Raw genomic sequence first — 26932 nt, 5'->3', positions numbered from 1 at the left:
AGTTGACTGATTTGATTCAGAAATATCTCCCTGATAGGATTCCCTGAAGGAATAATAAACCCTGTCTTTAGGACATTCACAATTAAATTGGACAAAAACACGGTGAAAAACAATAAGGAAGCAGTCAGCAAATGGACTGCATGACTTTTTCCTCCGTGGTAGCAGCCTAAACCAAGAAAAGGAGCAAGAAGAAAAATAATCATAGGAAGAGACTCATTGCAGGTGCATTTTTTATCAGTAAAGAGCTGAGCACAATTTTGATACCCAGGGAACAGGAAGCAAAAAAACAGAGAGACAGATGTTGGGTTGCCCTGTTGCTCTCAAGTTTGTAGGTTACCTGGTTTGGGGTTACACTGATGTGTGTAACCCCAGGAAAAGGAAAGCAAAATACAGCTAGACAAGGCAAGGCTCCGGGAGTTTCTTGTTTTGAAACAAGTCATTCTAGGAGCAATAGAACTGATGAAATTAGTTTAATTTCAGGATGGTTTTTTTTCCCCCCTCTAAATCTCCCTACTCTTATCTGCCCCAGCAGAACTGTCCTCCCCATCTCCTAGGATGTTACAGGACATTACTGATGCACAATGTGATTTTGGACATGTCAGTTTTCCAGCAGTACATATCTGCTGTCTGGCCTGCAGTTTGCTGGCAAACAACAGATCAGGGCAGAATTCTGCCTTCCTCTCCCTCAACAGGAAAGTAATTTCTGCTTCACACAGATTTTCTCAAAACTGACAAGAATTTCGTCATTCTTAAGACTTCCATCCCTTATGAAACCCAGGTCAAATTAAAAAAGCTGGTGGGGAGGAAACGACAGACAGACAGGCAGATGCTGTAACAGTGTAAACATTTTTTAAAAATATTTTTTTTTAATTTTTGAAACAATTTTTAAAAATTGTGCAACTTGTGCCTTGCTGTCTTTGTTCAGTAAATGCCAGCTGGCTTTCTTCCCTCAACACAGGGCATCCAGAACTCCCTCTGGTGACTCACAACACCAGCTGTGACACAAGGAGCAGATAAAGGTGAGGACCAAATCTCTGCAACTCCACTGAAATACCTGGGCTGCAGCATCATGCACCAGCCAGGAATGGGTTCACCGTGTACAGCAAATCCTGGGCAATGCATCGCAGTGATATTCTAACTCTCTATTTGTTTAATGTCTTTTGGGAAGTTTTGTTCATCTGTTTATTCCTTCATTCAGACCTCCCTCTTACTCCTAGAAGTAAATGCTCTGCAGGTATAAATCCCCACTGCTTCATTAAAGGCAACTTTACCAATTTAAACTCCTGGGCAACTTGGCCTTGGATTTGCAAAGCCTGAGCCTTGAGTAAGTGCCTGAGCACCCTTGCTGAGTAAATATTGCACAGCCTGCTGAATTTTCTCTGTGACTTTTTACTCAAGAAACTGCTTGGAGAGAGGAAAGGGGAAAAAAAAAAAAAAGAAGAAAAAAAAAAAAAAGACTTCTGCTTTTCATAATGCCTAATCTTTTTCCCCATTGGCATCCACCAGATGTTGCTTTGGATCAGAAGATAAATATTAAAACCTAAGAAGGAACAAAGCAGGCTGTTTACGAGATGGATTTTCTGATGTCTCTCAAACACTTTAAAAAGATGGGAGGGAAGGAGGGGGGAATAGAGATGCTTTGATAGACACCAGGAATGAATTTCACAACCCAGCGGAGCTCTCTAGTGGTCTCAAGGCTAAACTGCTCTATTGGCATCAACCTAAGAATTAAGAATTTTCTCCTTCAGTCCATCATTTGGCAGGGGCCAATTCTGCAAAAGGTAGAATACCTTCTGGGGGATGTTACTATGGGTGGGCACACTCAGCAGTTGGAGAGACACAGCACTAACCTGACAAAGAGTCCAGCAAAATGCCTCTGGGGTGGGTTGATGTCCCTCTGGTGCCACTGAGGTGGGCTGTCCTCGCAGACATACAGGTAAGACACAGATCGTCTCTGGTGATGGGAACCCACCGTGACTTGGACATCACATTCAACGAAGGTGGCTCTGTCTTCGCGGCAGTCGGCAGAAGAACGCGTCAGGCCACAGAGAACGGCCAAAGAAGCTGTAAAGACAGGAGAGGAAAAAAATAACCCAAAGCAGCCTACACGCCGCTGATACTAAGCGGATTTTAGCAACTGACAGTTGTCACTGTGGATTCCTGATGCGCGTGTCCCAACCTCCCTTTTGGTGCATCCTTTTTGAGGATGAGTAGGTCTCCACGCAACTCCTTCAGCCCCTTTTGCTTTGTGTGAGCAAGCATAGAACCTCGTTTGTGCGTTGAGCATCAGGATGGTCTTTGGGATCAGATTGCTCTGTCCAGGAGGAGGTGATATACGTGATTAAATACGAGCATGAACATTTCTTCTGGGGAAGACAGACCATGGTTTACACATCAGGCATAAGGCACAAATCTTTTACCAGGGAGATGTGACAACCTAACATCTATCACAACTTTGAAATCCAGAAACGGGTTTCGTGAGAGCATTGCCACAGCTTGGAGGGCTTCTGGAGAACTTGTGTGATCTGGGATCTCCCACCTTGCTTTGTACCTGAGTGTGACTAGAGGCTTGGTCCAAGTTTGACTCCATGGATGCGGTAGGAAGTATAATGGGAGCAGCCGCTTTGCTCTGAGGTGTGTTTAAGGAACAAGTGGTGTGAAAAGAAATTAGGATTTCTTGTTCTAAACCCAGACAAAAATGCTGAAAAAAAATATGAACTGTCACTGAAGTTCAGATCAGTTGAAATGTTTGGTTTTAATAATTTAAAAAAGGAATCCTTTAAGTATTAAACCATGCCAGGGATCAAAACTGTTTCTCTCAAAACCCTGAACATGTAAAGACTTTTGGAAAACTTTCATTAATCCTAAACTAATCAAACAGTTGTAACAAACTCCTGAAAAGGTCTGTGGACAGTATTACAGTCTGCACTGTAGTATCCAAGAGTGTTCCTCAAGTATCAGAAATGAAATTGATGCAAATTTATCAAGAAAGGATTTATTTGTTTGCTTTTTTCAGTTCCAGTTTGTTCAAAAGGTGGTTTGTTTGCTGGGAAAGCATCATTGTCAATGAACGTCTTAGCTCCTAAGCAATTCTGAAAACGAGTTTTGAAATGGTAAAAATATGAAAATGCTGTATTTCCTATGTTGAAAGATTTAGTGCTTTTTGCTAACAATAATTATTTCATATGGGGTATTTTTGAAAAGTTTATAACTGTTTAATGTTTAAGGTGTTCTTTGAAATATTAAAACCTGGCATTTCATATGCTCTGAACTTCAGAGAAAGAGTTCACATTTTTCTGTATTTTTCTTCTCTGGATTTAGAGTATGAAAAAAGTTACCCACATCATTACTTCACACATTTTGCAATATGCTTAATCTCTTTCCTTCCTCAAATCCAGTGACAATCCTTTTGCTCGGCATCCATTCAAACACAGCCAAACACAATCCCTGCCTCGAAGACCTACATATAAACATGAGAGCGACAAGTAATAGACAGAGAAGCCTAAAGGAATGATGGCACCATGCCTATATTTTGCCTTTATTGTCCAGAAATTATGTCTAGAGCCACCTCAGGTGTTCTGTAGTTCCCACAGAAGCCTCGTGTCTTCCTTGAGGCCAGGCTGCCATTCCAAGGGCATTTTAAGTGGCACTAGATACCTGTGTTTTGGCAAGCGAATACCATCCAAGAGGACTAAATACTACAAAGAAATTGCCTTTGCAACAACCTGCAGCAGAACCAATTCATTACAGGAATTTACTCCAAAAGAGATAACATGTATGCTTTTTTTCAGCCAGTGAGAGGCTGAAAACTTCTCAAAACTAGCAAACATGAAGGACATCCAAGCAGAGGTGGCGCTGCCCTTTCCTTCCTCCACAAACCCACAACTTTCCTGTGGATAAAAGAATTTGTTCCCCTTTTGTAATAGAGTATAACAGCTCCTTCTGCTTTACTATTCTATTCTCCCTGTGACACGAAAGGCTGTGATAAGCTCAGGTGAGGTAATGGAGAATGTACAGCTACCTTAGATGAATAACCGAATAGAACAGAATAGAATAGAATATTTTCAGCTGGAAGGGCCCTACCATGATCACCTAGTCCAACTGCCTGACCAATTCAGGGCTGACCAAAAGTTAAACCATATTATTAAGGGCATCGTCCAAATGCCTCTTAAACAGTGACAGGCTTGGGGCATCGACCACCTCTGTAGGAAGCCTGTTCCAGTGTTTGACCACCCACTGAAGGTGGGTGGTCAAAGGAAGATTAAATTCACATTCCACAGTTTAAGAAAAAACAACAGGTTGCTGAGCTAATCAAAAGAGGCTTTGGTTTTCTTTTGTGGTCTTGAAAAGAACATGGCAGAGTTTTCCTGGGTAGAAAAACAGCTGAACCCTATTTTAGGATGAATGTTAGAAATGACCCACAGAATCTCAGGGTCTGAATATTTTCCTAGATACCTTGCTGCTGTCCAAGAACTTTCCTGGCTGATGTAGGCCACCAGAAGATATTTCCTGCACAGCCCTTAGAGCTCAGCAGAAAAACAGCCTGTCAACCTCTGGATACTCCCAAAATGTTACGTGGAAATTGGGCATCTCTGATGTGCTTCAGTGCCCTCACCTCAATTTTATCATACCTGTAGGAACATAAGGCCTTGCATCCTGCCAACTGCTGAAATAATTTTTACATCAAACTGGACAAACGAAGGTATTAATTTATAAAATCTAAGCTAAAGAGCATGGTTACAAAGGGTTGTAAAGAGATCGGTAGAAGAAAAACCCAAGAAAATCCTGCTTCATCTATACACCCCAGAATCAAACCTAGGACCACTTTCTCCTTCTCCGGCAGAAGGAGGGAGGGATTTCTTCTCCACACCCTACAGCTCCTGTCCGTCTGATGGAGATGCCACTCTTTGAGGACATGTCCATTTCGGGATCTCTGAGGTACTCCTATTCCCCTGCTCCCGGAGGATTTAATATCTTTTCTCAGTTAGGAGGGAGTCTTGGCCTTTCATCCCCCTTCGTCTGACCATTAAACACAAATATCCCTTGGTATTATTGGTGCCATTGTCTCCTGCCACAACAGTAACAAAAAATATCAACTAAAGATTGCAAAGCTCTTAGTATGTCCTAAAAGGATAGTCTGCCCATTCTGGGACACAATTCTTCTCCCTGCTTAATTGGTTAGTGTTCAAATCCCAGAACGAAGCTTCTTTATGCTTTATATTCCCTATAAAGATAAAACCTGCTAATCACATGTAATACAATCCCATCACTGAGATGAATGCATTCACCCCATTACGGCTTCTCTTTTGAGATCAGACACAACGGCAGCCAAATCTCTGCATGTAGGTAATGGGTTAGGGACTGACTGCCCCCAACCCAGTCTTTGAGGGATACTTTGGCTTAAACCAGGATCCTGGGATGCTCAGCACAAGGGCTTTGTTCTGGGTCACTGTTTAATAACAACTGCCGGACATGTGATGAGGCTAAAACCTACAGGAGTTCCAAGGGCAGCTGCAGATTGATTGAACAATTGCCTGAGGAGTCCCGGTGCCAAACCGCACATCCCCAGTTATCCACTGCTCACAAAATGGACTGCAGAGCATAACATTAACATGTGCTTAGCTGAGAAGACAAAGGTTAAAAAAAAAAAAAAAAAAAAAAAGCAAAGGGAGAGAAAAAAAAAGAGACCCGTTAAGGTCATCAAGTCCAATCTCTGCCTATGAAGAATTGCTCCCTAGGAGACATTCATTTTGCACAGCCGAGTTTCAGAAGTCCCAGGAGGTGACTTTGCAAGCATCTATTCCACCGCCTGATAGATCTCACTGTCAGAACGTTCCTGCCGTGTAATCAATATGCACTTTTTTCCCCTCTTTCTTAATTTCATTTCCAGATTTCAAAGACAGAAGGGACCATTTGGATCCTTTGGTTTGATCTCCACAATAAACATCAGAGGCCCTGGCTTCTGCTGAGGTCTCAATTGCCACAACACGTCCTTTTCATATCTTCTGCATTTACTCATACAAATCACCCCATTTCCCTGGCTATAGTCCCCCTTGGCCCTAGCTCACTGCATCTCCTTGGTACACCTGCACTGCTGCAACCAAAACTCATTCCTCTCCTCTCACCCCATACAAAGAGCTCCACCAAGCCATGTCTCGCTACCTTTTAAACCAGCCTCATTCCACTTCTAGCCTTTAATCTAAATCCTCCTCCCTAAACATCCACGTTTGCCAATGTAATCTGGCTAACAGCAGGTCCAGGACTTGCTAACCAAGATCCCAAGAGCTGTTACATCAAAGCCCTCAAGCCAGACCTGTTATTCCAAGCATGCTGATGCAACCAGTTATACCAGATTAAGCTTTTTCCCTGATGGATCTTCTTATCAGTTCATCTCCTTTTAAAGGTGCCTTCTTTACCCTCACCCCAATGTCAAACATACAATCTCACGTACCAACTTACTGCAAAATTTACATATAGTATCTACCCTAATATCACCTAATAGGAATATTCAGTTATTTTCTCACCTGCCTCAAGCTTCCTGCCAGTCTTCCCATCTTTCAGAGGAGCACAATTCAATCCCACAGACATTAACCATGTGTTCTGTAAATTTAACCTGAGCTGAGCAGAATCTACAGCTGTATTTGCACTCATCAACAGCGCTGTGACACAAGTAACACAGCAAGAACAAGAGAAGGGGAGAGCTCTTGGGATCAAACCAGTTATCTCTTTACTAGGCCTTTATTGACTCGTGGGTTGGTTTGGGTTTTTTGGGTTGGTTTTGTTTTTCCTTGAAGGGAGTGTGGTTTTGTTAATTTTCTTAAGCTTTAAGGGTGAAACCAGAATTTTAGCTCCCTTCTGATTTGATTTTTCTGCAGCTTGCAAAAGATGACAGTTTACATAAAAGAGTCTAGGCTTGCATTCCTATTCCCTGTGCTCTGGACTGATCCTGTTTCAGTATTTAGTGTGCCCAGCTCTTGCCAGCAATCAAACCGAAACCTTGCTGCAACCCCGCTCGACAAGGGAAGACCCCGTGGGGCAGGCTTACGGATGGATCCTGCTGAGACCGGTGGTTCCTCGCGTTTTAGAAAACTGCCTGTTAAATGGGAAACAAGTCACATTTCCTACCTGCAGAGCCTTGCCCTGTGGATTTGATCACATGAGTAAGCTAGATGGACCGGTTGGGGATTCCCACGTGAACACCTCTAATCTTAAGCAGGCCAGACACAACATGACCTAGCGCTGAAACCCAAGGGCAGCGAGCTGCCACCTGACGTCCCGCAGTGCCGGAGGGAAGGCGTTTCTGCTTCACAGCGTGCCGTAACAGAAGAAACGCAGCTTGAACTCTTCACTTCTCATCACCCCGGTCCGCGAGCAGCGTCGGGAAATGTCAGACAAGCGTCCAACCTGGCCGCACCAGCCTCTGCACTGAAGGGGCCCTGGGGCATCACAGATTTATCCCTCTCATCTCCTTCACGGCTCGTGGTCCCGCATCCCCGAAGTCGCCTCGCCACCTCTTCCACGTGGACGAGGCCGTGAAAGAAAGGTCTGAGCACTGGATGTGCGAGTGCCAAGTGGTAAACTTCCCCAGGCAAACAGCAGCACATAAACCACGAGGTGAGACTGGACTAACTGCACTTAATAAATCCGCTCATGCCCTAAATGGTGGGAGCGTGCAATCCCCTAAATATTAGGGGAAAGCCATCTGGAAAGCATCTTGCTCTATGTACAGATTCACCAGTGCCACATGGAGATGTGCACCGGCTGAATGTGCCTGTCTCAGGGAGTACAAAGAGCCCAGCAAATTCTCACAGATTTAAGCAGCCTGCGAAGGAGATTTTTTTTTTTTTTTTAATAAAAAAAAAAGAAACCCAAACATTTTCTTGTAAATACTTCATCGACAGAGAAACATTTTTGCAACTCAACTGGTGAGATTCGCAAGGCTGCACACTACAAAATCCACGGCAGGAAAGAGAAGGGTTGTCTTTTAACTGGCCTCAAAGCAATAGTGCCTGTGTCCCTTTGGTTAGTGAGGCAACACATCCTTTGTATCTTCTCTCCAGAAATGCAACCAGCAAGCGGGCAGCAATCAGCATTCACTTGCTGACATCTAGTGTCAGTAATAAGCATTGTGGTCCTGCCTGTAAGATGGTTTTTTCCCCAGGCTCCCTCTGCCGCCTACCACTCAGTGAATTTTGAACACAGTTATTAATGTTTTCACAGTTTGGATCAATTTGATTACCTTTTATTCTGCTATTCTTCCTGCAATAACCAGACTTCCCTGTTTTGTGCTCTGATTTTTTTTTTTTAGCACTCCAGCACCGTGTCCTTTTTCTTGTTTAAAAAAAAAAAAAGCAGTTTTGTGGACTGTGCCTAGAACTTGTTTAAAACAAAGAAAATTGAGCCCTTATGATCTCTTGGTGTCTCCTTTTGAGTGCCTGTTGTTGGGTTTTAAAGCCCTTTCCCCACTCCACCCCCTCCATTTTTCTTAGTATTCCTCATGGATGAGGAAAGGAACTGTCCAAAATGACAAGAACAAATTTAGAATTTTGGAATAAGTGAGGCTGAAGAGGACCCCTGGATGCCTCTTGTCCCAACCCTTCCTCAAAAGAATGTTAAATTTCATGTTGGACTCATTTCTTAGAAACTAATTTAGTCAACTTGTGACTATTTTGAAGGCTGGAGATGCCACACACCAGAGCAAAACCCTGGCAATTTACCCTGATGGACACTCTCAATGCCACCTTTCTTCCAGGTCCACCAAGGATAAGAGGCCATGGACCTTTGGTCACATGGATGATGGATCTCTGGATGGCCACAGGACAGCAAATATTTCTGTAGATCTCAGGATGTTCTCCTAGCATCAGAGCTATGAAGGGTCTGAAGTGTTATGCTACCAAGTGTTGCAATGTTGCATCACCAGGAGAGGTGCTCTGTGCTCAGCATTTGAGGAACGGCATATGTCTCAGGGTGAGATTTAAAAGTCTTAAATCCTGCCTTTTGCAGATCCTAGGAGCCTGATATGCACTGCCAGTAGAAGAGGGAGGAAATACATCCTGTCCCAGAAAATGCCCATTTCGAAGACTTTCCTCCAAAATTGAGGCAGGGTTATTTCTCTCTTAAAGAGAGCTGGAGATCATGGCACCATTCCCTGCTGCCTCTCTCCACTTAAGGAGGATGCTCTGGCCGTGGGATGATCCCATCTTCCTCCCAAGGAATTAAAATCCTCATCTTCCAGCTTCCCAAAGGTATGAACTAGCCACAGTACATCATTTGTTCACCCTCCCAGTTATTCACCCTTTTCCTCCCACTCCCTTACACCCCTGAAGCCGTCCCACCACACAGCCAAAACACAAAATGTATGGAGCCACAGAAGAAAAGGCATTTAAGGGAGCCTAACTCACTAAGACGGTCATGATGGCCAAGAAGTGCTTGGGTACCCAACCCTACAGCCCTCATGCACATTTTATGCGAGAGTTTTCCCAAGGAATAGCTGCCACAAAGAACTGCTGACATTGTGCACATCTCACACTCACCCACAAAACCTGTGTGACCACAGGCGCGTGGTGAATCTAGCCCAAAGCCCACGGCCAATGACACAAAAAACTCCCCCTGACAGCAATTGTCTTTGGACTGAGCTTAAAACCCAGAATTCAATGCTATTTATGTTGGCGCTTCTCTTTTCTTCAGGGCTGCTGCTGCTCTCTGTTCCCCTGGGATGGAATACACTGGGACCCCCCACTTTTGGATCAAAATAGGTTTTTAGGGGATATTTTTAACACAATGCCATGTTTTGTGTCTTAGCTGACCGTGTAAGCGTGGGGCAAGGCAGCTCAGGTCAGTCACCGTCGTGTTGCCCAACAGTCCACAGCTGGCACCACAGACTGTGACCAAAGTCTTCCCTGGGGAAAACCCAGTTCCATGCAGGCCAACTGCTCCTCCATTCAAGCCACCTTGGAAAAGGACAGAAAATGGGATTTAAGACAGAGCTCGACAGCCAGCTGTCTACAAGGGTACTTTTTTTAATTCATAATTTTTGCTTTCACGCCAAAAAAAAACCAGTCACCGTAGTCCCTCACACTGCACCCCATGGAGGACCTGCAACAAGCCTTCATGACTCACCCCAGTTGAGACGTACAGCTGTCACCATCAGCCGAGAGGTGAACGTCAGGTTGGTGGAAGCCCAGCCCCTGGGGACATCCAGGCCCAGCACGCGGTACTCGCCAGCAGGGAGCCGAGGAGCCAAGCACTGCAAAGTAGAGCGAGTGATGGTGACATTACCACACGCAAAGTCTCCAACAAATACGTGGATGGTGCCCATCTCTGTGACCCGTGACACTGTCATCGTTAAAAGGAGACCAGTTGCAATAAGCGAAAGGAAAGCTGGAGTAGACTCCTCGTTGTAACTTATTCTTCCAAGGTAATAGGAGATGCCATCTACTTTTAGACTCAAAGCCCTAGTCCCATTACCCGGAGGCACCGTGCACTGGATAGCTACACAGGTGACACTGAGGATGAGGCAAGGGTGATAATCGATGAGAACAGAAGTCATTCTCCTTCCTTTCAGTGCCGAGCCTGCTAAGGTGAGCAGGCCTCCACCATTGGTACTGAAGTTTCGTGGGTGAAACCGATACACCTGAGGCAGGATGGCGAGAACACTGGACGCCTTTCTGAAGCAAGCTTGACCACTTTTCCTGTTGGATATGGAAATGTTGTGCTCCCCTGGGGCAATGCAGTCTGTTTGGCACTCGATGCTGGTCTCGTTCCAGAAAGTTACCTTGCAGACAGCCTGGTTATTCACGTGTACCATGGGGCTATCACTTGGCCATGACAACCTCTGTCCTTTGATCGTGACATCGGTGAATGTCCCATTGGTGTCCCAGGTCACCCAATCTACAAGGGGGGTCCACTGCTCATGAAGGTGGAGTGTACAGTCTCCAAGGCAGACACTGCTGATCCCATTGACAGTCGCTGTGACATTAAGAGCCCAAGATGCCTCAGCCAACCACTGATCATGCAAAGGATGGGCCCCTGGAAGGACAATACAACTAATGGCATCGTTATCAGAGTTCTGGATCTCACAGGAATAATTACTCTCCAGGCTGACCTGCACCAAATTCTTCCTGGATTTTAAAGCAACACCAGATATAGTGAGTAACATCCCACCACAGATTGATCCTTGCGATGGGAATATGGATGTTATCCGTGGAGTTATTGTAAGGGCCTGCAGCCTTGCTGTCACACGAGCATATCCTAGCTGCCTCTGGATAACCTGGATGGGGAATGTCCCAGGTTCCAGGCTGTTCAGTGGCAAAGAGCACTGATAAAACATTGCGGACTTGTTGGCACGTTGGAACTCAAGTTCACATTCACTGTGTCCAAGCTTAGCCACAGATCCAGTGATGTTTATCCCTTGGATGCTCAAGAGCAGGCTGCTGTCTGTGATTTCCATTTCAACAACAGTAATCAGAGGAGTCAAAGCTCTTTGGTAATTAAAGGTGGTGGTCCTTTTTGCAAAGAGAGCATGTTGAAGTGACCTGCTGCTGATGACTACATTTACTCTGACAGAGATGTCTTGTGAATCTTCAGTAGACAAATTAGCAGCTGGTGGCGTCAGGCACCAAACTGTCTCTTCTGCCAAGTGAGTAACCGTACAGGTTTGCCTGTTCATTGAAACAGAAACCAGGGCAGGATTTTGGCTAAAGCCCACCCCAGAGATTGTGAGCAGTGTTCCACCTAGGAGTAAAACAAAATAAGGAAGAAGGACATTATATGCAGGAAAGGAATCAATGACTGTGAACAATCACAAACCATGATAAAGCTGATAAGCAAGGAAGAAAAAATTAAGTCCTTTTTTTGGAACAAGACAGCTAGAGATAATAGCAGTCGTGTATCAGGATAATCTTACGTGGGCAAGAGGCTAAGGTATCAGATAGCCAGGCACCTTTGTGGCAGTAAATGACAGTAGAAAGCCACCACAGAACTGGAGGAAGCTGCTGTGAGAGGACCCCTGAGAGTAAAGAGAGACTGAACTCTTCAGGGAATGGGACTGTCTGTACAGGCAGCTGGGGAGATGGTAGAGATGGTTTGGTCCTGTTGCACACAGGGAAGCAGAATGTGGTATGTCTACTTTCAAACAAAAAGCCACAACCACAGACCTTCCTTCAGTCTTCAGTTCTGTCTGGCCACTCAGGCAGGGTGCCAGATTTGCCATGCACCGATGGTCACTTGCCTTTGAGGAGTTCACTGACCAGAAAAGCTGATACAGTGATGAATGCTTCCAGCCCTCCCCTCCTTATATGCTCCCAGTCTGCACCATTTAAGATGGGTGGAAGAGGAAGAGAAGAGCAGTGCCCCCTCCACTGCCAAAGGCAACTCTGACCAGGGTTTCCCATGCATGGGCTGGAGGAAGGCAGGCCGTTTGCTTTCCCCTGTGGTTGCCTGGATGGTTTTATTCCCTGGGCATCTACTTAAGACCACAGAAGAAGAGACCAAATAGGTAAACAGACTCTTGGTGTGAACCAACAGGGTCATTCATATGGAAAAGCAATTCAGGAGGAGTTAGACACAAAGTTATGACCTCCAGCTGGAGCTGTCCGTGTGTCTCGTGTTGGAAGCTGGAAGATTATTGTAGAGAAGAATCCTCACACACTCCTCCACTCATATAATCTTCCTAAGGCATCCTGGGTTTGGGTCGCTCTGGGAGACGGGCTGTCTTTGGTCTGACCCACACAGTTGTTCTAGGACCTGGCACTGGAGCCTCCCTCTCCACATTGACAGGAGAAGCAGCCTTGGGAGTCTCTGCTACTACCCTGGCCACTAAGAGTAGGTGCTGATTATCGGGAATAAGCGTGAATCCTGATGTCTGGATTTACATAAAGTTGCAAAGCAGCGGTATCTGCCCTGCTTCCCAGGGTGCTAAGACCAGCACTGAAGAAGCAGCAGTCTGGATTTTAGGGAAGTGATAACCATAAAAATGCAAACCCTCCAGCATTCCCAGCCTAATCCCATGCTTCCAAGCCCAGAGCCCAGCTGAAGCCTCTCTCCATCTTCCTTTAGTTCGCAATACTGGTACTCCCACTGCTCTGCCTTGCTTTAACCTCTTTATCCATTAATCCTATGCCCTTCCTTTTCCCATGATCTGGCTGAAAAATAAAGTTGTTTTATAATGGTGTTCCTTTTGATTGAGCTCAAATCCTTAATCCAGATGGCCACACAAGTGTTAACAAAAGACTAGAGATAAGGGGGGGAAAGGACTGGTGCTTTTTGCAGCGATGAGTTTCTAAATCAGCTTAAGCCATTCATAAAACTACAGCTAAAGAGTTAATCAGCTCTTATTTACATTTCAATTTACCCTTAAATATGAGAAGAAGGGTGCAATATTTTTTTTTTTTTTTTTTTTTTTTTTTAGTATAGCTTAATCTTCAAAACTGAGAGCTTTTGCTATCCGGGCTCTATCCACACTCTCACCTTTTAAGGCTTGGGCACTTCACAAACTATTGAACTAATCATGTACCATAAAGCCTCTGAATTTTTCTATCTTTAAATGTGTTATGAGGCAAGGAGAGCAATCTGTGGAGGACCTGAAGTTGCATCAAAGAATTTCTCTGTCTTCTATAAAAGCATTTCTAAAGGCTCATGTAAAATTCACTACAGGGATTCAACTCTCCCCCACCCCCAGCCAAATGACAAAATAAATCAACCACCCCAAATCTGCTTTTTAAGATTTAAAGTAAAACTTTTCTTTCTACTTCAGCGATGTTTTGCTCTGAAACACACTTAAATTATTTCCAGTGTTTAAAAGCTTGGAATGGAATTAATAAATATTTCACTTTTGATTAAAATTAACATTGAAAAGGGGGTTTTTTTTGCCTTTTCAACTCAACGAAAATGAACATCCCCTTTGGGATCACTTGAAATTATTGTTTGCTCCAAACCACAGTTGTACGCTGCCTTCCACCTAACTTTCACACAGAAAGCCTTGAAAGATGGAGGCGTAAGGACTGAAAGAAACAGCACAGATGAGTCAGGTGTGGGCGTGCGTTGTTTTCCCAATGGGAACATGCAAGGATACATGAGCAAACACTTGGGGAAATCAAATTCAAAGCACAGGGAGCCTTGAGCCAGCCAACCAGATTGAGGGATGCTCACTACAATCCCACATTTCCAGCCTGCTGCTGTCTGCCAGTTGATGTCTACATAATAAAGGGTCACAGATTTAAAACACCCTCATTTAAACTGATGTGAAATGGGATGCCCTTTCCATTCCTGCAGGAAAACTGTGCCCTTGATCCCTTTAACCTCCATAAGTGGCTGCAGATGTACCGACGCTGTTTACCCAGAAAGGAGCCACAACACGGCTCTATGCTGAAGATCTCCGAGAGGTACTGGATTAACGGCTCAACCCTGCAAAACACAAGCAACATAGAAAGGGGTTTGGGGTTTTTTTATATTTTTCTCTCCTGCTGTAGAGCTATTCTTTCTTACAACTCCTTTTAGGTTGGGAGGCCAAACACCCACCTGGCACATCCCCTTTGTTCAATGCCGCAGTGACAAGACCACCCTGCACCCCAAATTTTTCTGTGTGATTTGAGCTACATCTATTATGAACACTGTTTTATCAAGTGGCAACCTGTGGGCCAAATTTAGTCCATGAGGTGCAAATGAATTGCCCATCAAAAGAAGCAAGAACGAGGGGATTTTTTGCCAAACAGATCCCACTGTAGCTATACCCACAGACAAGAGATGCAAGTGAATTGAAGAGACATCCCAGCTGCCTGCCTTCTTTACATCTTTCCACCAGACCGCTAACAGACTCCAGTATCAGATGGGATGAACCCCCGCGTGTCATCCCACTGACCACAGGCTTTCTCCTTCTGAAGTTCATTAATGCAACAAGAAGCTTAGGGTGGTCCGTGAGCAATAAAAGCAGCTCCTCTCCCCAATACCACGGTTTCAGGATCATTCCTAGCAGCTGCCACGGATGAGAACTGCGTGGCTGAGGGGAAAAACTGTGCTGCTTATGAATACATTGTTGCGTCCCATTTTCAGGTTCATTTTCCCCCACATTTTAATTCATTTATACTACATTTATCTAGGCATGAACTTGAAGTGTCACCTTAAAAGATGGAAATAGCATCATTTAAAAATTCTCCAAACAAAGCATTTTTTTATTTTTCAAACTAGCTTTTGTTTTTCTCATGAAAAGTGTTTCTTTTCTTCTGCTGTTTTCCTACAGCAGGATTTATCTGCATTTGACCTGAATCTGTGAATACCTTTGATTGCCTGAATATGCATTTTTCATCAAATCAACTGTTTTTTCTAAAATGTTTCTCTCCTGCCTCCTACTGATCCAAGGGGAGTTAATTGACTAGCATTAGCAGTTTGCTGACTTGGGTTCCACAGATCAATAAATGCCTTGATAATTATTCATAATTTTATACCACACTGCAGATTTCACCGTTAGGTACAGAATTTGCGAAAACTCTTACCTTCCTTTTCAGATTAACCCTAAAATACCAACTAGGACAGAGAATGAAATTTACATCTTAAGGAAAGTACACACGTTCACACACCTGTTTGAAGCGACAGCAATGCCATTGATGATTACAGAAACGTTGTACCATCCCGCAGCCAAGGCTGGAAGCGTCACGTTAACACCACGGTCCGTCTGCACCTGGATCTGTGCCCATGAGCCCCCAATTTGGACCTTGATATCTGACCCTCGGTAGCTGGCAAACTGGGATATTCCAATCTGAAGCTCCTGACCCCCTGCAGAGAGGAGAATGGATGAAACTATTTCAGTGTTTCTGGCAACAGTTATTTTAGCACACGTAACTATTGCCTGAGGAAGAGCATGGAGTCCCGTCGTGCCAGAACAGGTCTAGCCATGTCCATCAGCCCAAAACAAAAAGTTGAAGACCACAGTGGTTCTGTATCCTACTCAATCCTTTGGCCTCCTTGATAAGTCACAAGCCATGAGGGTTGTCCTGAGATGTTAGCATTGTGCACTTGGCTATGACCATCTACGGCCACTTGCAGCCTGCTGGTACACACTCCAGATAGGATCCATGCCCCCTTACCATAAATGTCTATCCTATAAATATCTGCATCTGATAAAACCCAAATCCAGTCTTTCTGAAGCTCACGCAAACTGGAGCTGAGGAGTTCTGGGGTTTTCCTTAATCCCTGACAATGATCCAGACCACACATTTCAGCACTATGAAGCCATCTAACTTTAAGAGGAGCCTCCCACAGCTAAATGATCTACCTAAAGTCAGATGCCCATCCACGCATGCTCCAAAGCACCTTGTTTTCAGGAAACATTGTTCTATCTCCCATTTAAGCTCTGTTGTGAGCTAAATTATATTCAGATGATAGAGGATACTTTATTTGTGCATACTGTAGTAATAGAAAAGGACAAGGGCAGTGGAGAAGGGAATTTCATAACCTAAATTCCTCCTGAAATAGCTTAAAAAATTAGGGTGGTATGCATCAGTCCAAATAAAGGCAGTTTCACTGAGATAGCTATATCTCTAGTCAAGGAAGAGAAACAGAGCTTTTATGGCATGATTCACCTTATTCTAAGGAAGACATCCAAAAAAGCTGTGATGAATCCCACCATAGAACCACCTATTTCTCTTCACTGGCTATGGAAGACACCTAAGCAACAAGCAGAGAGATGTGTTTAGGAGGTGAATCTCATCCTCCCATCTCCTCCGAATGGTGTGGGTTCAGTTGCACAGAAGCTGGGATAAACAGGATGAGGAGGGGTCTTCAAGTCCAACTCCCTGCTGTCATAGACCACTATGTTACATAAATCCCCCTCCTAAATACTCAAGCCAAAAATGTTAATGTCTCTTTACCATCCCTCTGAGCCAGCCAGCCCAAAACACTTGTCCACCCACAGAGTTGCTCCAGAACAGCTGGTGAAGATCAGCTGTCACAGAACAGCTTCATTTTTGCCCATTCCTCTCCTTCCTTGAGCACATGGCACTGTTATCCCAGCCACACAAGGAGGTAGTCAGGAGCAGCTCATCTGCTTTACTGTCTCACCTTGTGTTAATCAAAAGTAACTTTTATAGGTTGATACATCCATACTAGAGATTCAGATCTAAGTAGAAATTTTGTCTCCCAAGCAGAGGCCAGGGTCACTTGGGTTTAGTATCGCCTCCACAGCGGGCACAGTCACCGTTACCATTCAGCTCTGTAGCCTCAGCTTTGGAGAAGTCTCTGCCTTCCATGAAGTAGGAGAGTCTGTACAAAGCTCCCCTCATCTACCAGCTCCTCTAAGGAGGTCTTGAAACCAGTACGTTTCAATTCTGCATGCGCAAAGAGTCCAATAAAGTTTGAAAGCCTGCGCAGTTGAATATATTAATAGCGTGAACTCTTTGGACTCTTGGTCAATTGTCAGCTTAATCCTAGATGCCTGGAAGGCATCGGTGTAATTTATTTATTCTTTTTATTATATAGGAGGAAAATTATATTGAAAGACGAAGCTGTGAAGGTTCTGAATAGGAGATTGAACCCAGCCACACCACCGTTCATGAGACGCTATAACATTAAGGAATTCCTTGCACCTGGGCTGCCCGCGGCTAGAAAAATCTCCCCTTGGTGCTATGGTATCTGAATAATATTCAGATGATAAAGGACGTTTTCTCTTATTTATGCATTCTGGAGTAATAGAAAATGACAAGGACATTTGGGGAAAGGAATAGAAATGCCGGGTGTGCAGCAAGAAGTGCGTTTCGTCACTGGCAATCACCTAACTCCTTGCATCCCCACCAAGTCCAGCCAAACTGCCTAGCTGGGGGGAGCTTTATTAAGGTGTACACTGGGGAGGTTGCAAAAAGAGAGAGAGAAAAAAAATCAGATGATTGCATCCTTGGAGGAATGGGAGTGGGGTGCATAGGAAAGCAGGAATGTTTCTGTTTTCCTTCTATCTTCCTTCCTCTCTCTCTCTCTCTCTCTCTCAGATACTAGGAATCTGGTGTCTCATTGCCACACAGAAATGTAGTAAACCTTCTTCTAAAAGACTTGTCTGTAAGTGGACACCATTCACCATTAATGCTTTTATTCTCAATGCCCAGCCAAAACCTTGGGGGGAAAAAAAGAAGGGAAATGAGCAAAAAAACCCAACCCCAATCAGAAGTTTTCAAAAGACAGGAATGCTAAACTCTCCATGAGATCTTCTTAGGATTTTGCCCCCACAAAGTCCATGAAGTCTGCACTCATACAGTAAAGTAACGGATCACAAGGTCAAACTGGAAGAAACAGTTTGGCTTGGAAATGGGAACTAGCAAGACAAGCGTTGCCTCTCTTCTGCTTTCAGCAACTCAAAATGCACATGATGCGCTTTATGATCAACCCCTTGGGATCCTGGAGAAGGACACTCTCTAGAGTTCATTTCTCTTTCCATGGCTGAACCTGTTACCCAGAATGAATGGGTGGGATAATTTCAGAGCAGAGTTAGAGAAACATGACACAAAAGGAGCACTATACCACACCTAACATCCTATGGACATCATCCATACTGGCTGAAGGCAAGCAACTCTATCTCATGTGTGCTAGACTAAAACCAACATAAAACAACCAGGACTGATCAGGACTAGCAGGAAACACAGGCACTATAAGTTAAAAGAAAATAACAGAAAAACAGTGTCGGATCACCAAGCTCCCCACCACCATCAGCAATAATAACACTTCTACAGACGATGCCCAATACATGTCTGCAGCCTCTTCACCTGCTATGCCACTTCTATTTCTGCTCAGTGATACAACAGCAGGGTTTAAGGAAGGATCGTACTGGAACAAGTTGGTTACTGTTGTTGACTGGCACCCAGAAATTAGTGTCACATGGACAGCAGTATCTTCTGTCCCCTAGAAACAGAAATGAAGATGATGTCAGGGCTAAGAATGCACCAATAAAAAAAGTTATTCCCCATACTCCTGCATCTCCCATACTTAATAAATCCAGCATATGACACTGACAAAATTTGTATATACACCAGACTCTACTTAAATGTGTACAGTTACGTTGACTTTAAAGGGACATCTATGGAGAGTTAGAAACCTTATAACAATCTCAGACTATGCAGATTTTCATTTGCTATCTCCATACTAGTAAAATAAACAGTAGTAAGTCATAGGCATAGACTGTTATCCCTATACTTAAACTATTAGCATCGTCCTGGGTATAATTTTGCCATGCAGCAAAGAGCACTGTTTTTGCATGACACACAGATAATGTCCAAAGGAGGTCTGGATGTAAAGTAGAAGATTTGGAGCTGAAGAGGGTTTAACAATGTGAGCAAGAACAATTGTCCCAGGCATGTTTAATCTACTACAAAACAACTAAAAGTAGAGACGGGCAATTTTGCTGGAGTTGAAAGCCCCAGTTTTGTTTATGTGAGGCTTAGCTAATGATGTTGCAATCTGGACTTTTTACTGTTTCACTGGTTTTCATAAATCACCTATCAATCTATTGTTAATTAAGCTGGTCTAAACTCTAGGTGGAGTCCATGGTTAATTGTCCCACAGCCAAGACTTGGCTGACGGGCTACCATTTGCCCTTCCCCTAGTGCGGCTCAGGCCAGGAAAATATAGAAAGGCCTGTAGGCTGCTGACTGTTCCCAAGAAAATGTGGTTTCTTACCCGAGAGGGAACTTTACATTCAATTCTTGTTGAATTTCTGTCATCCTCCATAACTGGGCAAGGCTGAGATCCAAACAACACCAAGTTTACCCCTTCCAGATTGGTCCCCCTGAGAGCCACTCTCAGTCCTCCTACAAAACCAATTATTCTGTTACATTCAAGATGTAGAATGATATTGTTATATGCAAAGGATTCTTTGTTAATAGGTGACTGCAAAAGGCGGTTCTGTCTCTCAGTTGATCTGATGATCTGCTTCCACCTTGCCATGCCTAGCATCCTCTTTCACCAGAGATGCTTCTTGCCTATTATTTGAATTCTTGTCCGTGATACAGGAGGACTGGGTTTGTTTCTTGGTTTGTTTTTTAATGACATACTTGTTTAAGCCGGCAAGGTCTAGCCTGTGATCTCAACCTTAGAAAGATCCCTAGTCCAAGAATGAAATAAGGAAGGAAGGAAGAAACACTAAGAATGGAAAATGAGCTTAACACAGCAGGTGCTTTCACAGTTCAAATAGCTGCCAAGCACCCTGCTGTCAAAAAAGCCTGTAGCATGTGTCTAGGAAACTTAGGTTAGAAAGAGGACTTGGCAGGGCTTGAGACTTAGCAGAGTTGTGAGGAAAGTCACGGAGAGCTTAATTCTGTGAAGCACTAAGCAACCTCAACTCTCCTTTGTGCCAGCCAGAGCTGAGCCTCTTCAATCACATGCAGGATCATACCCAACACAAGTCAGACTTGCACTTGACCTTTCTGCAGCACCCAATTCCAGTGCAAAGAGTCAAGGTGCCCCTCTGCTTCTTCAAGTGACTAGAAGATTCAGGGACATTTCAAAGAGAAACAGGAAAGAGAACAGGAATGGACATTAATGGCAATTTTAACCTGAACTTTGTTCTTTGATGCGGTTCAAAGACAAATTTAAAAAAAAAAAAAAAAGAAAGAAATTTTGCTTGAAACTTACAGCTGTTTGCTGTAGTTATCAGTACTGCAGAGTTTTAGGACTATGGCTGGACAGACAGACTGCTCAGATGGGTACTTCATTAATGCAGCATTTATCGGTATGCGTTAGGATGGCTATATTACAAACCAACTGAGCTTTCATGATGCTTTTCATGTGTGATGTAAGTAAACTTCATGGTAAAGTCATTGATGGCAGAGTCCCTTGTACCTTTTCCTCAAAGCATTGTTTCCTGCTAATTCTTTAAAGCAACAGAGAAGTTTAGAAGTTTAATCTTCTAAATTTTCTCTGGCTGGCAGCAAAACCAGGCAAACAACAGCAATCAGATATGTTAACAGCAAGCTCCTTCCATCCGCTGGAGCACCATGGGATCTTCAGAAAGGCATCCCATGCTTATAGAGTTAGGTCACAGGGAACTCCCAGTACAGCACCACTGAGACCAGTGATATATTGACAAGAGGGACCTGGTGCAGCAAAGTACATGACGCTTCCTGGCTTCCTGTCCTGTAACGTTACGTTTGTAGAGTCAGAAACAGCAAGAAGTCAAAACTGAAGCCACTTGTCTAATGTGATAGTTATCAGATAAGGAGCCTCCGATTTAGAGTACAAAATCCATGTGTTGTGTAAAGACTGATGCTCTTAAGTTTTGATATCTACACTTATATCCATATGCAGTGAAATACTGCATATGTGCACTTTACGATAAGATTGAAGAGAGGTATTTTAAATGGAAGAAATTAAAAACACAGATGGAAGCTGTAATTCTTTCCAATTATAAATGTTCAAGGCATATGTAATGTAAGATAGCATTATACTTGCATTCTTTTTAATGAGTGACAGATCACTGTAATTGGGAGAACAACTGGATTGTCAGCAAAGGAAATGAGAAGCAAGGCCCAAGCACTAAAACTTACCATTACTGGCTTTTTTCTTTTAGGGTTTTTGGGGTTGGGCTGTTTGGGGTTTTTTGGGTGGGTTTGGGTTTTCTATGAATCAGAAGTGAGTCTTAACCTTAATGTACTCTATGACCCTCCCATTAGGGGGTGAAAAACAAAGGAAAGAAAAGGGTTAGAATTGCTTTCTTCCCGTGCACTCCAATAAAACGTAAAGAAAAGAGGTGTCCATAACTTCTCATTTTTCAGCTTAGGAACCCTACATTGTTCCAAGTCCATCCCATGGCTGATCCACAGAGAGGTTCACAGTCCATGATTCCCTTCCTCTGCCCACTCCAAGGTGGCCAAGCATGACACAATCAGTTCTCCAAGCAACATGGCTGAGCTAGCTTCATACTGCACCTAGGCCAGTACTCCTGCTCTCAGTGATGTTTGTTACCATGGACTCAAAGCACCTCAATAATGAAACTAGGAGGTTTCCAGAAAAAAGCTGGGTAACTTTTACTCTCAGTAGACCTGGGTCATGTTGTCTCTAGGTGCATTCCTGGCCGCTTGAAAAGAAGTCATATGCTGAGACTGTTGGTTTGTTGGCACAACCCAGGTGTGTCAAGAGTGTTCTCCACATTTATTATTGGGTTGGGGAGACTCTTCCCTCTCCCAAAAAAAGAAAAGGTGGCTTTTTACAGCATTTGGTTTGGCTTAGCTACAGTTGTCTAGGCACCTTGCTGGAACTTCCAGGTGAAGTCCTCTCATCTGTGTCACATACAGGGCAGATGAGAGTCGTAACAGTCCTTTGGCCCCAGAGTCCGGTGGAAAATATTCCAAGGTCTCATCTTCAGTGATGGAATATATCACCTTTTATTTCCTCTTCTGTTTCAAGGAGAGGGGGGGTAATGGGAATGAAGGAGCTTCAGTTTAGTTTGCATTTCTCTGTGTTTCTCAGTTTTGTATCTAAACACATGAGTTTTCCATTTTATCACTCAGAATATGAATTCACTTCAATGGGCCTGGGATGAACCAAAGTTTAGCCATTTCACAATTAGGCCAGATTAATTCAAATACTACAAAGCTGTGTGTCAAATGGATACAGGAAGATGAGCTATGAAACATTAATACCCATCTGATTTGCTGAAATGAATATACCTGCACTTGAACTTACTATTCCCAAATAAAACTAGTTAGGAAACTGGTTGCCTCCACAAAGAACCAAAGAAAGTCTGTCACTCTTTAAGAAACTTACCCCAGGGCTTTGGGGTACACCCAATGTGTCCAGCCACATTATGTCTTTTTCATCAGGTGAAGACCTTGGTAGTGTCAGCACAGAAGAACCAAAACATGCCATGAAAAGCAAGAAACAGAAAGCAGATGACCCCTTAGAGTCGGTCTAGCATTCAGACCTACCTATCTCTGAAGCTGTCGGAGGTTCGATAGCTACCAGCTTTGGCTCAACTCTTAGGAAGATGCCTTCTCCTGTGCTGCCATTGAGTGCGAAGCCATAAGGTCTCACCAGTAGTGTCAACTGGTAGACTCCGACTGGCAGCCTCTCCATCTGGCAAACCACTTCGGTTTGATTCGATCTTATGATGTGGCAGGTCGTGTTGTTCACCTCCACCTGCAGGGCTGGCTTCTCTTCAGTGAAGCCAGCTCCCCTGATAACTACTGTGGCCTGGGACCCACCATCTGAAAGAATATAATCAACAAGATGACTCATGAATTTGGGTGTAGCAATGCCCAGGATTTACTTTCAACCAATAGTTAAAAGTTTTTACCATCCTCATCAGGACATCCTAAAAACTACACCACTGATGATCTCTCGTTGTCCCCCATAATGCCTATTCCTGTCTGTCTCTGTCCAGCTATTATGGTTTTCTTTAAATTTTTATTAAAAATAACTTGAGCCAAGAACGACCTTTCACTTTAAGCAACAAGCCTACCACTGTTTCTGTCCCCTTTATGCCTCTACCATCTTCATGTTGCTGCAAAACCACGTCTGTGCTACATACTGTAAGACTGGAACTGATTAGAAGTGCCCCACTAGAAAGCACAGTTTCCATAAAATCAGAAATTTCCCAAAAGAATACACATACACACAAAGTCTTCAGCATCTGGCAGATCTTTTTCACAGAACACTATTTTTGCCATTTTGTTCAAACACAAAACCCCGTTACCTGATGAATACTCCACATCACTGACTAAGGGTGTCAATTCCTGGCTGAACTGGAAAGAGCATGAATCGGAACAGTTTGCAAGGACTTCATTCACCACCACCACCACCTGGAGACAGAAAAGAAGGTTACCCTAAAGCTGGGAAGGGAACAGAGGTCTTTTCTAGAGCCTGGTAGACCTGCAGAGCAATGCCAGTAGCAACACTGAGCTACCGAGAGCGCTCTGACTGTGCCAGAACACAGCACAGTCAGACAGCTGTTTATCCTGCTGCAGCCTCATTACAAATTTAATTGCAAGGCTTGCTAGGGCTCATCTTAGGCAAAGCAGAGCACAGCTTTGGAAGCTGTATCGCCAGCCTTTCTTGGTGTCTGCAGGATCCTATCTCCCACCTTGCTGGGACCCACAGCTCCTCCCAAATCCTGTTCTTCTAGTCATCCATTGAAGACCCTGCTTGCCATACCCCAGTTCTTCCCACCCTGCCTTGGGAACAAGTTTATTATGTTTAAAGCACCCTCTAAGACTGATTAGAATGAATCCCAGAATGCGTCTTTTCAGCATGCAGTCCTCAATTTCTTTTTTTTTTTTTCCCCCTTGTTGTTCATGCTGAAACAAGAAAGCTGGGCCGTGACCTTGATTATCTAACAAGAGATATCAAGAGATAGCTCTTCTGAGATCCTGATATCTCAGAAAAGTCAACTGGCAAAGCATAGGGTATAGTAGAGCCCCTTTTCATCTCTCTCCCAGGTATGAAGGGTATGCCAGGAGAGGACACCAACACCTGCAAAAAGCAAAAGCAGACTGTCTCCGAGAAATGCAAGGAGCACAAAGTTGCAAAGCACTCTGCTTGAATAGAGACGGAATAATTAGAGGGACATTTTTATACTTGTTGTTAGCAGCAAGCCAGAATGAAGCTTCAAAAATGAAGAGGAAATCTGACTGCTGCTGCCATCTTTATTTCATTTGGTCTATTTGAGGGTGTGTCTGCACCACAGATGGCAAAGATATCGCAGGTGGTTGAGCCACTGGAAGAAGGACAGTCCTCATGTCTGGGGAACTGGCTCACCAAAACAGCAGGATGACTTAGCCCCAAATGCTGCACAGCTGGTCTTCGAGCACATCCAGCATCACCCTGTTATTGCTACAGTGCCCAGCAGTCTTTGCTGGAAGCAAAGTCAGCAACGTGCACTGCCCTGCAACACCCGAGAGCAGAAGTTGCAACACGTTTGTCCATCCAGCAGACTCCTTCAGCCAGGAAGCCCTCCTTGCTCCCTTTTCACACTTGAAGAATTGAGATCCACAGAGGCTGAGGGACTTGAATAAGACTAATACCACAGCCACCATCTCATTTATTTACAGCCCATCACTGTAACAACAGGAACACTGCAGATGAATAGCGTCATTCTCAAGTTTGGTGGTCAGCACTATAGGACCCAACAAGGGTGGGAGTCCAGAGACGACGTCAGCCCTTGGCCGCTGCCTCAAAAGAAATAAATTGTCTTCCACTACCCATGATGACCATTCTCCTCACCTGCAATACCTCTTGGAGGAAAGCCCTGCTCTGCAAACCAGGGAACAGAATCTGACCAATTTATGGCAAAGCACAGAACAGCAGATTTCTGAAAGGATTTAGTGGCAGAACTAAGTACCTGAATACCTGTGAGACTCCTGGATCTACACAACCAGGTGAATCAATAGGAAGTGTGACAGCACATTAACTCACCTGTGTTTTGTTATTGAAGGTAGCAAGCATGTCCCCAAATATTGGCCCAATAAACACACCGCCATCATAAACCACACGACTAGAAACAGTTGGCTTCAGACCAGTGAGGTTTTTGGCAGAGACCTGGCAAAGAACAAAGAATTTAAGTTTCTCATCCGTTTCTGTCCTGTGATTTTAAATTAAAACCATCCCCCCAGAGTTCATACAGAGTCTTTACAAGGTGGCAAAGAACTCCTGGAAACCTCTTCTCAAGCTTCTTCCATGAATCATATCTCCAGGTCTAAATCCTCGTTACCCAAGACTTCACAACATCTCCCTGTTCTCCTCCTCACCCTTGCAGGTGAAAAGACTGCAAACTGAGGCAAAGAGATTCAGGAGCCAGATTTGCAAATAAACTTCTAATACTCAATAATATCATTTGGAATTAGGCATGGAAATGGTTTTGAACATCTGCTTCTCAAAGACAAGACTTTGAGTGAAACGAGGGCCTGTGCTACAGCTGAAGATGCAGCTTAAGATTTTTTCACCATACAGGCCAATGTCTTGAGCATGGGAACTCATTGCTTTGTTGAAAATAATTTCACACTTTTAGAAGCTTGATATACAAAGAAATAGGTTTTCTTTTTGAGGGAGGAAGCAGGTCAGTCTGAGTCCTTATTCAAGAAAGAGCCTGCTACTTGAAGCAAAACCTCAACATGAAAAATCTTGGGATGGGACAGTGTGAACTGAACCTTCATCTGAGACTTAAGAGAACCAGATATGAACCCATACAGAATAGTTCTCAGAAAAAGACCTTCTTGGCCCATAAATGATGCCGCAAACCTATACTGAGCTTCAGTTACTGTACTGAAAAATTAATGTGCTTATAATTTAATTTCAGTATAACAGTCCCTTTATTGTGCAGAACTACAACAAAGCACAGAAATTACATTCTAGCCTCCTCATTTTGAAGCAGATTCTGAAGATGTAATTTCTCCTTCTGCAACTACAATTGGTTTTTAATCATCTAATCTGCAATTTGCTTAAGTTGCTGTTCCTAATAGGAAGATAAATTGCCTAAGGTCCCAAGGGTGTCTTCATAAAAACAAACATTGGGAGAATGAATCAGCCAAGGCCAAAGACATTGCATGGGGTTCAAAGTGGGTGTTAGTAAAAGAAATTACTGTACACTGATAACATTGGGCAGGTCCCCAGTTTTTGTTTTCCAAGTCAATGTCCAGATGCTTTCATAGCAAGAGTTTGAGTCTTTGGTCACGATGAAGTCACTGGTGTTGAAGTATGGGGCTGTGGAGTTATCTATGTTGTCTTGCAGAAGCTTGCGGAGATGGTGGGAGGAGATGTGCACTGAAACATCTGCAAAAGACATTAGAAAGCAGTGGATATCCTCATCCCTAGGAGAGCACATCTACCTGCTCCTAGAAAAGTGTTTCACTATTAGTGCAAGGCTGTTGTGATTCAAACCTCTGCAACTGCCAAAAAGCAACAGAGGGAAACATACTAGACCCCAAATGCCAAAAGATCATAGAATCATAGAATAGAATCATAGAATAGT

At 43.8% G+C, this 26932-nt stretch overlaps 1 protein-coding gene across 1 annotated transcript in view; it reads right to left on the bottom strand.

Annotated features, from left to right (window-relative positions):
• The window catches only part of PKHD1 (PKHD1 ciliary IPT domain containing fibrocystin/polyductin), a 267040-nt gene that overhangs the window by 204562 nt on the left and 35546 nt on the right, over positions 1-26932 (bottom strand). The window contains exons 25-35 of the mRNA XM_030037971.2: positions 26549-26733; positions 25381-25503; positions 23663-23768; positions 22896-23174; positions 19651-19781; positions 18741-18876; positions 15573-15768; positions 14336-14403; positions 10120-11733; positions 9807-9950; positions 1851-2064 (exon numbers count right to left, since the gene is read on the bottom strand). Of these exons, the coding sequence (XP_029893831.1) occupies positions 1851-2064; positions 9807-9950; positions 10120-11733; positions 14336-14403; positions 15573-15768; positions 18741-18876; positions 19651-19781; positions 22896-23174; positions 23663-23768; positions 25381-25503; positions 26549-26733 (3196 nt within the window). The remainder of the gene's footprint in view (positions 1-1850; positions 2065-9806; positions 9951-10119; positions 11734-14335; positions 14404-15572; positions 15769-18740; positions 18877-19650; positions 19782-22895; positions 23175-23662; positions 23769-25380; positions 25504-26548; positions 26734-26932) is intronic.

Source organism: Aquila chrysaetos, chromosome 15 (assembly GCF_900496995.4).
Source record: "Aquila chrysaetos chrysaetos chromosome 15, bAquChr1.4, whole genome shotgun sequence".
Classification (NCBI taxonomy): Eukaryota; Metazoa; Chordata; class Aves; order Accipitriformes; family Accipitridae; genus Aquila; species Aquila chrysaetos.
This window is presented reverse-complemented; position numbering and strand designations above follow the sequence as displayed.